The sequence below is a fragment of the Cimex lectularius genome, unplaced genomic scaffold, assembly GCF_000648675.2.
Source record: "Cimex lectularius strain Harlan isolate CLEC.00 unplaced genomic scaffold, Clec_2.1 scaffold87, whole genome shotgun sequence".
NCBI classification, from domain to species: domain Eukaryota; kingdom Metazoa; phylum Arthropoda; class Insecta; order Hemiptera; family Cimicidae; genus Cimex; species Cimex lectularius.
The window spans coordinates 1,015,134-1,029,810 of NW_019392768.1; the positions used below are offsets into that span (position 1 = coordinate 1,015,134).

The 14,677-nt window shown below is 37.1% G+C and overlaps 1 protein-coding gene across 1 annotated transcript in view; it reads right to left on the bottom strand.

The window, feature by feature from the left end:
• The window catches only part of LOC106667798 (DNA damage-regulated autophagy modulator protein 2-like), a 35,137-nt gene extending 22,103 nt beyond the window's left edge, over positions 1 to 13,034 (bottom strand). The window contains exon 1 of the mRNA XM_024227542.1: positions 12,910 to 13,034. Within this exon, the coding sequence (XP_024083310.1) occupies positions 12,910 to 12,983 (74 nt within the window). The 5' untranslated portion in view covers positions 12,984 to 13,034. The remainder of the gene's footprint in view (positions 1 to 12,909) is intronic.
• Positions 13,035 to 14,677: the final 1,643 nt, after the last annotated feature.

Here is a 14,677-nt window from a genome sequence, read left to right on the forward strand (position 1 = left end):
CGCACTTTGTTGAAACTATGTAACACTCTTGTATTTAAATTTGAATAGAAATTATGTTTTGTTTCCTTTTAGATGGTTCTTAAATTCCGAAAATTTGCTCGATTTAGGCAAGTGTTCTTTTATTCTCGTTTTTATTTCTCTACTGCTTTGACCTATATATTTAATATTACAATCATTACAATTCAGTTGGTAAACCCCGGTTTTTGACAAGATGTCTACCTTGTCTTTAGGTTTTGAGAGGATGTTTTTTAGTGACCCCGTACTTCTTTGAGCTATTCTAAAACCTTCTTGTTTAAAAATTTTACAAACTTTTTCCGATAATTCATGTATGGCCAACAACGGAAACCTAATGATTCATTTACGGTGGGGTGGCTGAGTCCTATTGTTGATTCTTTTAAAGTTAATTTTTTTATTCTTTGTTATCCTTCCTCAAATCGTTTCTATCTGGTCACTCTTTCTTTATTCTCATTAATAACTCAATATCGGATCAGATTTCAACATTTTCTGGTGTACCTGAGGGTTCTGATTCCGGGCCCACATTGTTTCTGTTTATCTCAATGATGCCTGTAGATTATACAAGGATTGTAAGTTTTCCTTAGTTGATTTAAAATTTTTTAACTCAGTGACTTCAGCTCACGATTGTGTTACAGGGGGAACTGAACTGGTTCATTAATTGGTGTGAGCAGAATCGTTCTTTTGATTAATAAAAAATGCAAGGTAATTAAATTTACTAAAAAATCTTACCTCGTGATTTTGATGGTTTTGATTATTTAGTTGATGGGCAGAGATTGGAAGAAGTGGACAGTACCTCCGACCTTGGTGTCGGTTTCAATAGATTGGGCGATTTCAGTAACCATCAAAATCAAATTCGAGGTAAGGCTCTACGCAATCTTAATTTTTCTACGAGGTTTTCTGGAGATTTTAAACATGTCTTATTATTATAGCGGTTAAAATATTATATCAATCCTTCGTGCGTAGCCATCTGGAATATGCAAGTGCCTTTCCACGTCGGTGAGATAGCGACTTTTTTTTTAACAATGAATACCAGGAACTGCAAGAGTCCCCCCTGAGCACTGCAGCTGTTCAGCTTATTATACTTTATCCTTGGCTCCATTTTTGGGGGCTCGTAACACGAGTGTGAATTTGAATTGTTCCATCGAAGAAACTCATGTTTGAAGTGAGTTGGGACCAAATTCAGGGTCACTGAGATCTGATCCCGCCACTTCCATTGGTGAGTATCAATTTCTTTCAATTGCGGCCACCTTAAGCGTCAGAAAAAAGTCCAGAGGCGACGGTGGGGATCGAACCCACGACCGAGGGATGTATTAGCCGAGTGTCTGACGCCTTAACCACTCGGCTACCGCGGCCCCCCGATTAGCGACTTAGAAAAAGTACAAAGGAAAGTAACCAGGATAATGGCCTTCAGATTTGGTCTTGCAGATCTGAATTTAAATTTACTTGGAAAGATAGAACTGGCTTGGTCTAGAGTCACTAAGCTACAGTCTTATTTCTTCTGATCTCATTTGGGGTTGGAAATTGTGATGGGGCTCTTGATATCCAAAAATTATATTCATTGTGTGAGCCTACGTGACCATTAAGGAACCATAGATGTAGATGTATTAGTCGGGGTGTAATATACTGCGCCCTTTAAGAGCTATTGCATCCCCCGTCCTCTGCTTAAAGCACATCGGTGAGTCCTATTTCATCAAGGACTAGTAGGCCCGGTTTCAGTGGTTGAAGCTCTTCTATGGTCACATTGTACATCTCAAAGCACTTCCTCCTGCGGGCAAGTGTAGCACCTCAGTATGTTAGGCTTGTTGGTGTCTTCTCTGCCTCATTGCAGAATCTGCTGTCTTGGATTATTCCAATCTCCTTTAAGTGTCCATTTAGCCTGCCGTGTCCTGTTAAGAATCCTGTTAGGATTCGCAGTTTTTTCCTGCTTCCTTTGACTCATTTTTGTAACTTCTTTCCTTCCGAAATTTGTTAGGAGATTCTTGGATTGTCTGTGTTCAATGAGTGAATTCCATTGTTCCATTAGTGTGGGTTCCTATGCCACAGAAGGGTTCGGGTCCTATCAGCTGTGTAGCAGCTCATTTCCTTGCAGGTTTCTGCCAGCTTGTTGCCTTCTACTCCCATGTGTCTTGGGTCACAGCAGAAGCTGACTTTCTTTTGCGTACATAATAAGTTTAATTTGGTTTTGTATCTTTGAACACACCATCTTTGAACTAATGATAGCTTAGTGCTTTGATGGAATCTGACATGATAGCTATATTCTTGTTTTTGTACCCTTTAGTCAAGTTGAATGCTAAGGAACCATAAATTCTTCTTTTTCCCACATTGCAGAACAGAATACGGACTAAACTCCCCTATACCGAGGATAATGAGATTGCTGAATCATTATTCCAATGAAATAGATGTATTTCACGATTGCTTGCATTCAGTTAAAATCAAATTAAAACGTATACATGCCAGGATTGCTTAAGCCATATGATTTTGTTATTATTGTTTGAACCAGGTAAGGTCTCTTATCAATTACCTAAATCATACAGACCTATAAGTATATCTTCTATTTTCATTAAAATAATAGAGAAAATCCTAGATAAATATATTAGACACGACTTAATACCATGATACATCCTAATCAGCATGCCTATTTACCAGGAAAACAGTGGAAACTGATTCATTCACTAGTAGGAAGGATAGAGAAATCATTCAATAATGAATATACGTTAGGATGCTTCTTTCATATCCAAGGGGCATTTGATAATGCAGATACTTCCTGCATTATATCAGCACTGAATAGATACAATGTAGACCAACACCTCACAGGTGAAAACCTACCTAGAAGGACGGATGGTAAATATGTGCTTAGGTAGTAGTACTCTGAGAATCAATGTCACAGGAGGCTGTCCCCAGGGAGGCTGCTTATCTCCTCTTCTGTGGTTAATTACAGTAAATAGCTTAATAGAGCTTCTGAAAAACTCAGGCTTCTGTAGCCAACTATTTTCAGATGATGGTGCCATAATGATCATGTAGAGATCCCCTGACCCTTTCACTTCTGATGAAGGAGGCAATGGGGTTGCTATCTGAGTGGTGTTGTGATAAAGGTCTTTCAATTAATCCAGAAAAACTGGAAATGATAATGTTTGGCAGGAGAAGAACACTAGGCAATTTCAAAAACCCAAAATTTCAGGGTATCGAATTAAAATTAAGGGATTCAATCAAATTCCTCGGGGTAACGCTTGATAAGAAACTTGATTGGAAAGGCCACATTAACAATATATATAGGAAAGGCACAGTATCTATGGTGCAATGTAGGAGAATTGTTGGTAGAACATGGGGTATTAAACCTTGGGTGGCCAAATGGACATATACCGCCATTATACTACCTAGATTTCTATTTGCAGCCCTAGGTGGAAAGGGCTAGAAAATAAAGGGAATATTAACAAGCTAAGATCATTTCAAAGACTAGGCTGTATGATGATGACGGGAGCATTTCCTACCACACCCACCCTAGCACTTGAAATTATACCCAATATCAAACCTCTTCACATAGAGAAAGGTTAGAGCACTAACCAGCTGCTATAGATTAATTAGTGAAGGTAGCTGGAACCATAAGGGAAACAACATCGGTCACTCGAAAATTCTACATTTACTGAGTAAGGTTTACCAACTACTAAGCGTTAGCGATAAAAAGGTTAAAACACCTTTAGGGAAAAAGCATTTTCAGGTAATTACTCCACGTGATTGTAACTATGGTGCGGATGAGGACCATCGTAGCCTTGACTGCTTCACCGATGGCTCACTCATTAAGGATAAGGGAAGCGGTACTGGAATACATATACCTAAATTAGGGATCAGTATCTCCACCCCTCTTGGTAATAACACCTCGGTCTTTCAGGCGGAGGTCTAGGCCATCAATGTTTGCTGCAGAACACTCATGGATAACAAGATCAAGGGAAAAGATATAAGAATCTTTTCGGACAGTCAGGCCAGTCTTAAGTCATTACAAAAAGAGTTATCAACATCTAGGCTGGTGGAGGAAACCGTTCAACTTATTAATAGGATTACTACCAGGGACGAGAATATGGTAACCCTCATATGGATACCAGCTCATAAGGGGCACCATGGCAATGAAGAGGAGGACAGCATGGCCAAAGAAGGCTCAAATACCGCGTTTGTCGGGCTACAACCGGTATTACCCCACTCTATAAGCACAGCGAAAGAGAGTATTAATTGCTGGGGCATGAAACAATTCCTGAAAGAATGGAATCTGTCCCCCGGACATAGGCAACCGAAGGAGTTTCTGAAGGAAATCAAACCAAAAGAAGCGAAATGGTTATTCTCTAACTCAAGGAGGGGAATTAGGAGGCTGATAGGTATCCCAACGGGCAATTGCCCCTTGAGAAGACACCTCTTCATAATGGGTATCCTACCAGACCCCTTTTGCCGCTGCTTGTAAAACAAAAAGAAGAAACGGCTCGACACTACCTCGCAGAATGTGATAGGTATGCCAGGGATAGATTTGAAACATTTGAAGACATTGACAGATCACTCCCCAGGATAAAATGTCCAAAATCTTTGGGTTTGTGAACAGGTCCAATAGGTTTATGCAGGACTCGTGAGCCGACCAAGTCCCGGACCTTTTAGGGATGGGTACGGGCCTACCTAGGCTTTTAACCCCTCGGGTCTTGATCGCCCACCCTGCATAATATATATTATTGTTTAGGTACTCAATTGGTTTCTTGTTATTATGTGTTTTTTTACTACTCCTATTGTAGATTCACTAAGTCGGATATATAAATAAAATCTTGTCTAAAATGTTTCATTAAAACCGGTAATCCCACATCCCAAGTTTTTTTGGCTTACATGCTTATACTGAAAGTTACAAAATAATTAACAGCCCCCCACTTATTTTCGAATAGTTCATATTCTGCCGAAATTGTTTGATAAATTTAATACAATTATATCAAGGAAGTGGGCCGAATTGAACGTTTTTTATTACATCGCTATCGATAAATTAGCCTTATCAAAAGGTCACTTTTATCGGGAGTAAATATCATATTGATATAATCACTAATAAATACCTACCTGATATTCTTTTTATGCGACCTAACGACTTGCAGTTTAATATTTTTATACAGTGACTAATAAGGATAAAATAAGACATTATTATCATCGTTATCAATATTTATCTAAAATGCCAACAATCCTTATTTCAACATGACGTTCGTATTTTGTATATTTTTTTTTTGCTTTACATAATCCTAACAATTTCAGTCATTTTGGCCAAGAAACCTTATCACTATCGCTTTAAGGAAAACATGTTTGACCCTTTTTTAAAATTGAAATATCTCTTTTTTATTTGCATTTACTCTTATCCTACACGATTATCGCCTTTGCGGGTCTTTCTTGCCGAAACCTTTCAACGATAAGAATAAGACAAGCTGTTGGATTATAGAACAAATTCGCTTAGCTATCAAGAATCACTTATTGTAGGGCCATATTAAAAAAATGTTACGTATGAACTTGTTTTTCATTATTATTAAACAATAAAATGAGAAATAACTAAATATCACTTATTATTATTAAAAGATGAGGTTGATTTTCTTGGATTTCAACCTTGTCACATTATCAACTTATATAAGTTTTGCCATCTTCAGTGAGTCTGTGCGATCTGTAAATTCAAGACTCTATCGAACTCTCAACATACATAAATTTACTTCAAAACTAGAAAATATTCAAATATAACATATTTAACACTAAAAACATTCATAAACACAAAAATTAACAAAAAAATTCTACAATCACAAAGACAGGCCAGAACAATAAAAACACCCAGACTAAATCTAACAAAGGCCCTTATAAACGACCCACACAACTTTATACAAGAGGACTTAACAGAAATCACACAGACACACTGAAGAAGGCGAAGCGCCGAATCATACAGCCTCGTGAGCATAAGCAGATCAAAATGTTCGTTAACAACCAAAATCACATAAAATCTAAACGTCCAGTGATTTTGCCAAGAAAGTTAAATATTTTTTCACAAAAAACAAAAATATTCGGCTTTTGCATCCAAAAATATCTCAGTATACACATTTCTTGGAAAAATCAATTTTTTCCAAAGTCCCAAAATAATGATAATATTATATCTATATACGATTGATCTACAGTAAACATTAGGTTAGTTTTTGGTCCCCATAATTTACACCTAATGGCACAAATTTGCCCTCCATCTATAAACTAATATCCGAGGATAAAATAAAACGTTTGAGAAAATTTTGTTAATTTCTTTCTTATTTATTTCACTTCACATAAAATCGAAAATTTGTTAATATGTCCTGAATCGAGAACGATTCAGTTTCTCTACGGTTCTGATAACGTTAAATTTGGATAAAATTCAGAAGAGTTATGACTGTTTAAGTGGAACACTTATGGTACGTAAACAAAAACACGTCGATAAGGATTAAATTAAAGGTTCATCACCCCGCAGTTCATAGGAGGAAATCTCTGGAACCACCCACACAACCGGCACTCATTCGACGCGAAATTTAAAATTTTTTCATTTTGGTTTTAATATTTTCAGTAGGTGTTGGCGAGTGTAGAGAAAAACTGAAAACAGTGCAAATTTTCGTGTTTCTGGCAACCAAAAAGTTTATCGCACCTCCTGAACTCGGATTTTAGGTAATTTGACTGAAATAACTATTAAATTCACTAGTTTTCGTGGCCCGCTTGACCAGTTAATATCTTTCAATTACCTAAGGTTTTTAGTTCAGATAAAAAAGTCAGTGTCACGAATGGGATTCGAACCCACGATCTTCGGCTAGATACGTCGCTGCTCTACCACTTACTCTATCGTGACATCGATCCATTCCGACACTAACTTCCCATCTCAACCCCACTTTTTGAATTTTCCCTCCTTTTTGCCATTTTTCAGTGGATCGAGGTCACGATAGCTCAAGTGGTAGAGCAGCGGCGTATCAAGCCGAAGATCGTGGGTCCGAATCCCGCTCGTGCCATTGACTTTTTTATCTCAACTAAAAACCTTAATTAATTGTAATATATTAATTGGTCAAGCGGACCACGAAATTAGTGAATTATTAGATTATTTTGTTCAATAAGTCCTGAAAATATTTTGAATATTGAAAATTTATTATATTCACTAGTTTTCGTGCTCCGCTTGACCAATTAATATCTTTCAATTAATTAAGCTTTTTAGTTGAGATAAAAAAGTGAATGGCACGAACGGAATTCGAACCCACGATCTTTGGCTTGATACGCCGCTGCTCTACCACTTGAGCTATTGTGACTTCGATCCACTCTGGCACTAACTTCCCATCTCAACCCCATCTTTTGAATTTTCCCTCCTTTTTGCCATTTTTCAAATGACGTGTAATCTATTAGATTATCGGCGACAAATGATCGATTCACCGAAGATCGTGGGTTCAAACACGCTCTTGACACTGACTTTTTTATCTCAAATAAAAACCTTAATTAATGGAAAGATATTAATCGGTCAAGCGAACTACAAAAACTAGTAAATTTAATAAGTAAAAAAAGGAAGAATACGCCACTAAAGCTCTCCGTGGTCATTTCATTTGTCGCCGAGAATCAAATAGAATACACGACATTTGAAAGATGGCAAAAATGAGGGAAAATAAAAGGTGGAGTTGAGATGGGAAGTTGGTGTCCGAGTGGATCGAGGTCACGATAGCTCAAGTGGTATATCAGCGGCGTATCTAGCAGAAGATCGTGCGTTCGAATCCCGCTCGTGACACTGACTTTTTTATCTCAACTAAAACCCTTAATTAATTGAAATGAAATAAATATGTTAAAACTAATTCCAGCTTTTCCTTAATTTTTCTGGCCTATACGTTATATCCAAGATGAAATGATTGGCAATTAAACCTAATATTTGGTGTAAAAATAAATGGGAAATAATTTGCAATGAACTGAAACGTCAAGTGATGTTTAATATGTAATGGGTAAGGAAATAAAACAAGTGGAACAATTGAAATGTGTAAGTGTGGCAGTATAAAACAGGTTAACGTGTTCGTAAGTTATCGAAATAATTCTAGAGTCTATCGAGGCTTAGGACTCAATTCTCTGGAGCTAATCTATCTGATTATAAGATAAGTCCATAGTGTCTCTTGACTTTAAGTTCAATGAAAACTTCACTACATGTACAAAGATTTAATCAACAATATATGAACCATTTTGTTGTCATCTTTCACGTAAATTTCTACCTCCATCTGCCCAGAACTTGGGGTTTTTGAGCGAAGTTCTCGATGTATTTTCTGCAGTTTTAAGCATAGTAAAGTTTTCCTGTTAAGTTTTTTAAAACCTGGAATAAGTGAAGATGTGAAAGAATGCCAGGCGTATGGTAGTAGATTCCAGCCAAGCTCTAGCAATTTTTGGCTCTCCTGCAAAGACAATTGCCAGTCTTTTATGGTCGATTATGACTTTAATTGACCATTTGTACGCAGTATACTCTAGAATTAACGGTTTAGATGGGATGAAGAATCTCATATTAAAGCCTACACCTTCCTTGAATGTAAGATGGATTGTAGAGTTGTTAACAGTGGGTCGCTGCGTTTTTGACCAAGATTTTCCTCTGTGAACACTGTTGTTGATAAATTGCTTACTTTACTCGCTCCAAATGTGAGTTGTGTTTGGTAGAATTAACGTTTGGTTTGGATGAAGAATATCCTAATAAAACCTTTCCTTTCTTGGGATGTAATCCGGATTTGCAGTTAGAACGTTAGGTCGCTGCGTTTTCACCAGGATTATACTTCATGTTGTTGGTTGATTTGCATGGATAGAATAGTTTGCAGGATATGCTACAATTAACGATTTGGTTGTAAGGAAGAATCTGATTATAAACGATCTCTTTCCAACAGTACCAAGTACATGTAACTTCTTAGGATGTAATCCGGCTTTTAGAGCTATTAACAGTGGATCGCTGCGTTTTTCTCAAGATTTTCTTTTCTGAATATTATTTTTCTACCCCAGTTATCAATTTTTTTAAAAATGTTCACATTGTCTTTCTGGAGAGAATTGCAGATGTAGTTGCGGACCAATAAATTTATCTCCGTCAATATATTGACCATATTTCGCCAAATATTCAGAAGAACGATTGTATGAAATATGTTAAACGTGTCTACGATGTCTCGTTTGTTATTTCTGACAAAAGCTTGAATTTAGTCATCATCGTCGGTTGATGACAAGACCACTCATCCAAATAAAAATCTCCGTTTCTTCACCGAGCAAACCACTCAAGGACAGCGCTTTCTCATAAATCGTCATCACCATAAACATCACAAATTTTCTTATCAGTCCGTATTACGATTTTCTTTCTGGTAATAAAAAAAAAAACTTTAAACGACGAAACTGTACAATTTTCCCTTGCATTTTAAATTAGCAAATCGTCTTGTTAAAATACGAGATATTAAACGAAAACGACGAATAAAAAGTGCTTATGAAATCCCTTTTCAGAGTGGGTAATCAATAATGAATAATAAATATTGTGTCAAAACAGAAGAGGGATAAATTAAAACAATTGAAAAAACGCTTCAGACGTATACTAGAACCAAGTGCTGACAAGATTTTTTCTAATTTTTAAGTATATCCTCGATTTATTTAATAAACGTAAAACACACACACACACACACACACACACACACACACACACACACACACACACACACACAAATCTGGAATAGCTGTCCATTTGGAACTTACGAATTTGGTAAATACTTATTTCATAAATAGTATGAACTTGAAGGGAGATGCTCAAACAAACATACGGAGCAACTTGCAATGCTAAAGTCAATGAACTGAATTTATAAGGATGAAAAAAATTCACCAATAAATTTTCCAATAAACACAGACCCTCGAATCACCATGGACTCCATCGCCGACCGTAATAACCGTATGCCACTTCTAGAGAATATTTGAAACCTAATCACAAACATTATTCGAAAAGGGAAGAATATCAAGATTAGATGGGTGAAAGGTCATGAAAGATTCAGGCCGATGGCTTAGCTAAAGATGCTGCACAAAAAGTCTATTATATACCGCGTACTACCTCGCTCTCAATATCTAAACTAGAGACGGCCAGCAGGATGAAACGGAATCGAAATCGGCAGTCGAATAAAGTAAGATTGACCAGAGAATTTCTACCATCCATTCAAGACAGGAACAGACTTGTAGAATGAAGAATGTCTTTTAAAATTAATTAAGGTTTTTAGTTGAGATGAAAAAAGTCAATGGCACGAGCGGGATTCGAACCCACGATCTTCTGCTAGATACGCCGCTGCTCTACCACTTGAGCTATCGTGACCTCGATCCACTCGGACATCAACTTCCTATCTCAACCCCACCTTATGAGTTTTCCCTCCTTATGCCATTTTTCGAATGTCGTGTAATCGGTTTTCGTTGGAGGTCACGATAGCTCAAGTGATAGAGCAGCGGCGTATCTAGCCGAAGATCGTGGGTTCGAATCGCGCTCGTGCCATTGACTTTTTTTTCATCTCAACTAAAAACTTTAATCAATTGTAATGTATTAATTGGTCAAGCGGACCACGAAATTAGTGAATTTAATGTTTTTTAAATTGACACAAATTCTAAGCGGATATGGTGAGTTTGTTGCCTATTAGAAGATGTATTGCGACAGTCGAACACCAAAACAGTCCACAAAATATTTTTCCTGGCCCTTGACCAAACGGAAACTTCTGAATCCAGGGTAGAAAAAAAGATATCAAAATGCTAACCTTCAAATTTTTGGACAAGGAAGAACAAAGAAGAACGTTGGTTCGTAATATGCTTATGTAAGTAATGATCTCGACAGCAGACTGACGTGGAATCCCCACACAAGACTTTAAAAAACTTAATACAAGACTTGGACTACTATGAAGACTTCTAAGACCGAAATCGGCTTTGACAATTAAGACAAAGCTAACACTGTACAAGACTTTGCTAAGACCAATATGGACATACGGAACGGAACTGGGTACTGCCAAGCCTTCCAATATCCATCCATTCCTTCCAATCGAACGTCTTTAGACGAATTATTAATGGACGTTATTATGTCACTAACCTCACTCAACATACCTCAGCATACGGCAAAGACCTCAACATACCTTTTGTCAACAACTAATCCGGTTCAGGTTCCAAACCTTCCACACCAATCTTTCGAACCATCCTAACCATACTACTCGAGTACTCTCCGCTCATTCCCAACCTGACAACCATCACGTCGCCTCAGCCGACGATGGCCTCGGGACTTTCTTGGCCGCTAATCACACACACTTCTAAGACCGAAATCGGCCTTGACAATTAAGACAAAGCTAACACTGTACAAGTTTACTAAGACCAATGGTCATACGGAGTGGAACTGGAGGGTACTGCCAAGCTTTCCAATATCCAATGCATCTAGTCTTTCCAATCGAAAGTCCTTAGACAAATTGTCAATGGAGGTTATTATGTCACTAACCTCACTATCGGAAAAGACCTCAACATACCTTTTGTCAACGAACAAATCCGGTCCAGGTTCCAAACCTTTCACACCAACCTTTTGAACCATCCGAACCATACTGCTCGAGTACTCTCCGCTCATTCCCATCCTGACAACCCACCCGTCGCCTCAACCACGGTGGCCTCGGGACCTCCTTGGCCCCTAATCACACACACTGAGTAATATTTATATAGCATCTTGAGCTTATCGAAGACTGGTGTAAAAAATGGAGGACAAGACTGAACGAAGAAAAATGCACTCAGAGTACTTTTACGCTGAAAAAGAAGTTTTGCCCTCTATTGTACATCAACAAGAAAGAGATACCAGTTTCCACAAGACTTAAAAAACAACAACTTACTACAAGACTTGGGCTACTACGAAGATTTCTAAGACCGAAACCGATTTTGACAATTAAGACAAAGCTAACACTGTACAAGACTTTACTACGGCCAATATGAACATACGGAGTGGAACTGTGGGATACTGCCAAGCCTTCCAATATCCAACACTTCTAGTCCTTCCAATCAAAAGTCCTTATATAAATTGTCAAAGCACCTTATTATGTCACTAACCTCACTATCCACAAAGACCTCAACATACCTTCTATCATCCGGTCCAGGTTCCAAACCTTTCACGCCAACCTTTCGAACCATCCTAACCACACTGCTCGAGCCTTTTCCGCTCATTCCCATCCTGACAACCCACCACGTCGCCTCAACCACGGTGGCCTCGGGACCTCCTACGGACCTAATCACACACACTGAGTACCAGCAATGGCTGGCTTCTCAAAGCATGTGTTCTACCGGTGCAGTGCTGGCATTAGTGCTAGCGTCGTGTTGTGTGATACATTAATCATGTATACATATTTATATAGGTAACAAATAAATTTAAAAAATAAAATGTAAGTAATATTTTTTACAACATCTTATATGAATGTATACATGTAAAAAACACCTGTACAATTTAAAATTTCTTCCTGTTGAAAAATATTTTATCTTGTTTGCAATTATCGTTTCATGTTACAACTTATCAAAAAGACGTCAGACAGTCCAATTTTGTTACGAAAGATTGGAAACAGTGAGTTTTATCTTATTTCACGGCCTCTGTAAATTATGATTGAAGAGATCTTTTGAATAAATCTGAAGAGTTTTATTTTCAAATAAATTAGATTGCGGGAAAAAATATTCTTGGGAAATTCTGTGACGTTTCTTGTTAGATTGTTCGGCAATTTATTTTAGTATCCTATACAATCATAACACTTAAAAAAAAAAGCCAAAAGCCGGTGCACACAAATATCAAAATCCACAGAAATTCAGCTTTTGAACAATTTATCGTTTTTTTTCAAGGTTTCTATTCAAATCCATTTGAAGAAAGCAAGTAAAAAAACTTACGTGATCGTGAAAGTGATTATACAGTTGAAAAATACCAGAGTCGGTATCACGTGTAGATGTTCCTTTTTAGCCATGTTGTGTGAAACTGTCGAGTTGGTGCCGAGTAGAGAAATTTTATCTCGAATCGCTTCTGAGTGGTTTCGATAACACAAGACGGCCTTTAAGACTTATTTATTTCAAAAATTCTACCCACTTTTCAATATCAGACCCTTCTCGTTGTCAGTTAAGTTTATCAGCAAATATGCAAAATATTTTTTTCAGATTAAGAAACCATCTTTATATGATTGCGACCTTAAAAAATTCTTTTTATTTATCTGCTATGATTGATTTTTACATCTGTAAATACACCGAAAAAAATGCTATAAGAATAAAATTGACATGAAAAACGTATGAGGAGAATCACCCAGTGGTGAGCATCTTTTAGAAAAAAATAAACATGACCACTTTTCAAATTTCTTCGTCACTTAGGGCGTCTCAATCGACGGGGAGGATTATTTGGGATGGAAGTGCAACGGAGCTGATGGACCAAGGCATTGGGATGTGTGGAAAAAGGGGATTAATGGAATTTTTTTAAATAGCTTTTCGCTACTTCTCGAACTAAGAGAATATTAAATATCATTGTAGGGTGAAGTTTGAATAAGGAGGTTAACAATTTTTCTTAAAACTTTTGTGTGGAATCTTTGGATGCGTTGGGAATTGGAATGCTCGGTTGACCTCCAGAATTCGATACCATAAGTCCACATAGGTTTGAGAACCATGGTGTATCATAATTCTTTGTAATTAATTGGAAGTTTGAATTGTCTGAATTCGATTCATTGGATGGTAAATTAATGGTTTTGTATGTTTCCAACCTTTATAACTATTTTCTCAAATTACATCGACTAATAAGACCTTCTTGGATGTACTTGTTAAAGCACGAATCAGCCTGGTGTATGTTTTAATACACAAAACAAATTTAAAGGAATTAATGGTGGACAAACAAAACTAAAATACAATTTTTTCAATAAATTAATTTTTATGGAAGGTATTGGTTGAAATGAAAAAGTCAGTGTCACGAGCGGGATTCGAACTCTCGACCTTCGGCTCTAACCACTTGAGCTATCGTGACTTCGATCCCCTCGGACACGAACTTCTCATTCAACCTACAAGCTTTCCAATTTTCCCTCATTTTTGCCATTTTTCAAATGTAGTGTAATCAGGATTCGATTCTCGGCGATAAATCAGATGGGAAGGAGGGAAAATTCAAAAAGTGGGGTACAGATGGGAAGTTGGTGTCCGAGTTGATCGAAGTCACGATAGCTCAAGTGGTAGAGCAGCAGCGTATTTAGCCAAAGGTCGTGGGTTCGAATCCCTCTCGTGACACTAACTTTTCATTTCATTCAACCAATACCTTATATAAAGTTCAATTAATTGAAAGAACTTATTTGATCAATGGACCACGAAAAATAATGGATCTATCACATTATTTATTTATGTATCTATCTCCATATTTAATCTTACATTTTTTAAATTCAAAATTGTCTTACCAATCTAGTTACTTCCCGGTTTTTTCCATAAAACTGTATAATACTGTTGTTTTTGAATTTAAATTGAATTTTTTTCTAATGTAGGTAATCCTTAAATTCAGAAAATTTTCTCCATTTAGGGATGTGTTTTTTTAACTTCGTTTTAATTTCACTGCTGCTTTGTCGTATATTTATTTAGAAATCGTGAGATGCGGTCTGGTGTGATGTAGGTTTCAGAAAAACATTTTATCGTGCCAACGTTT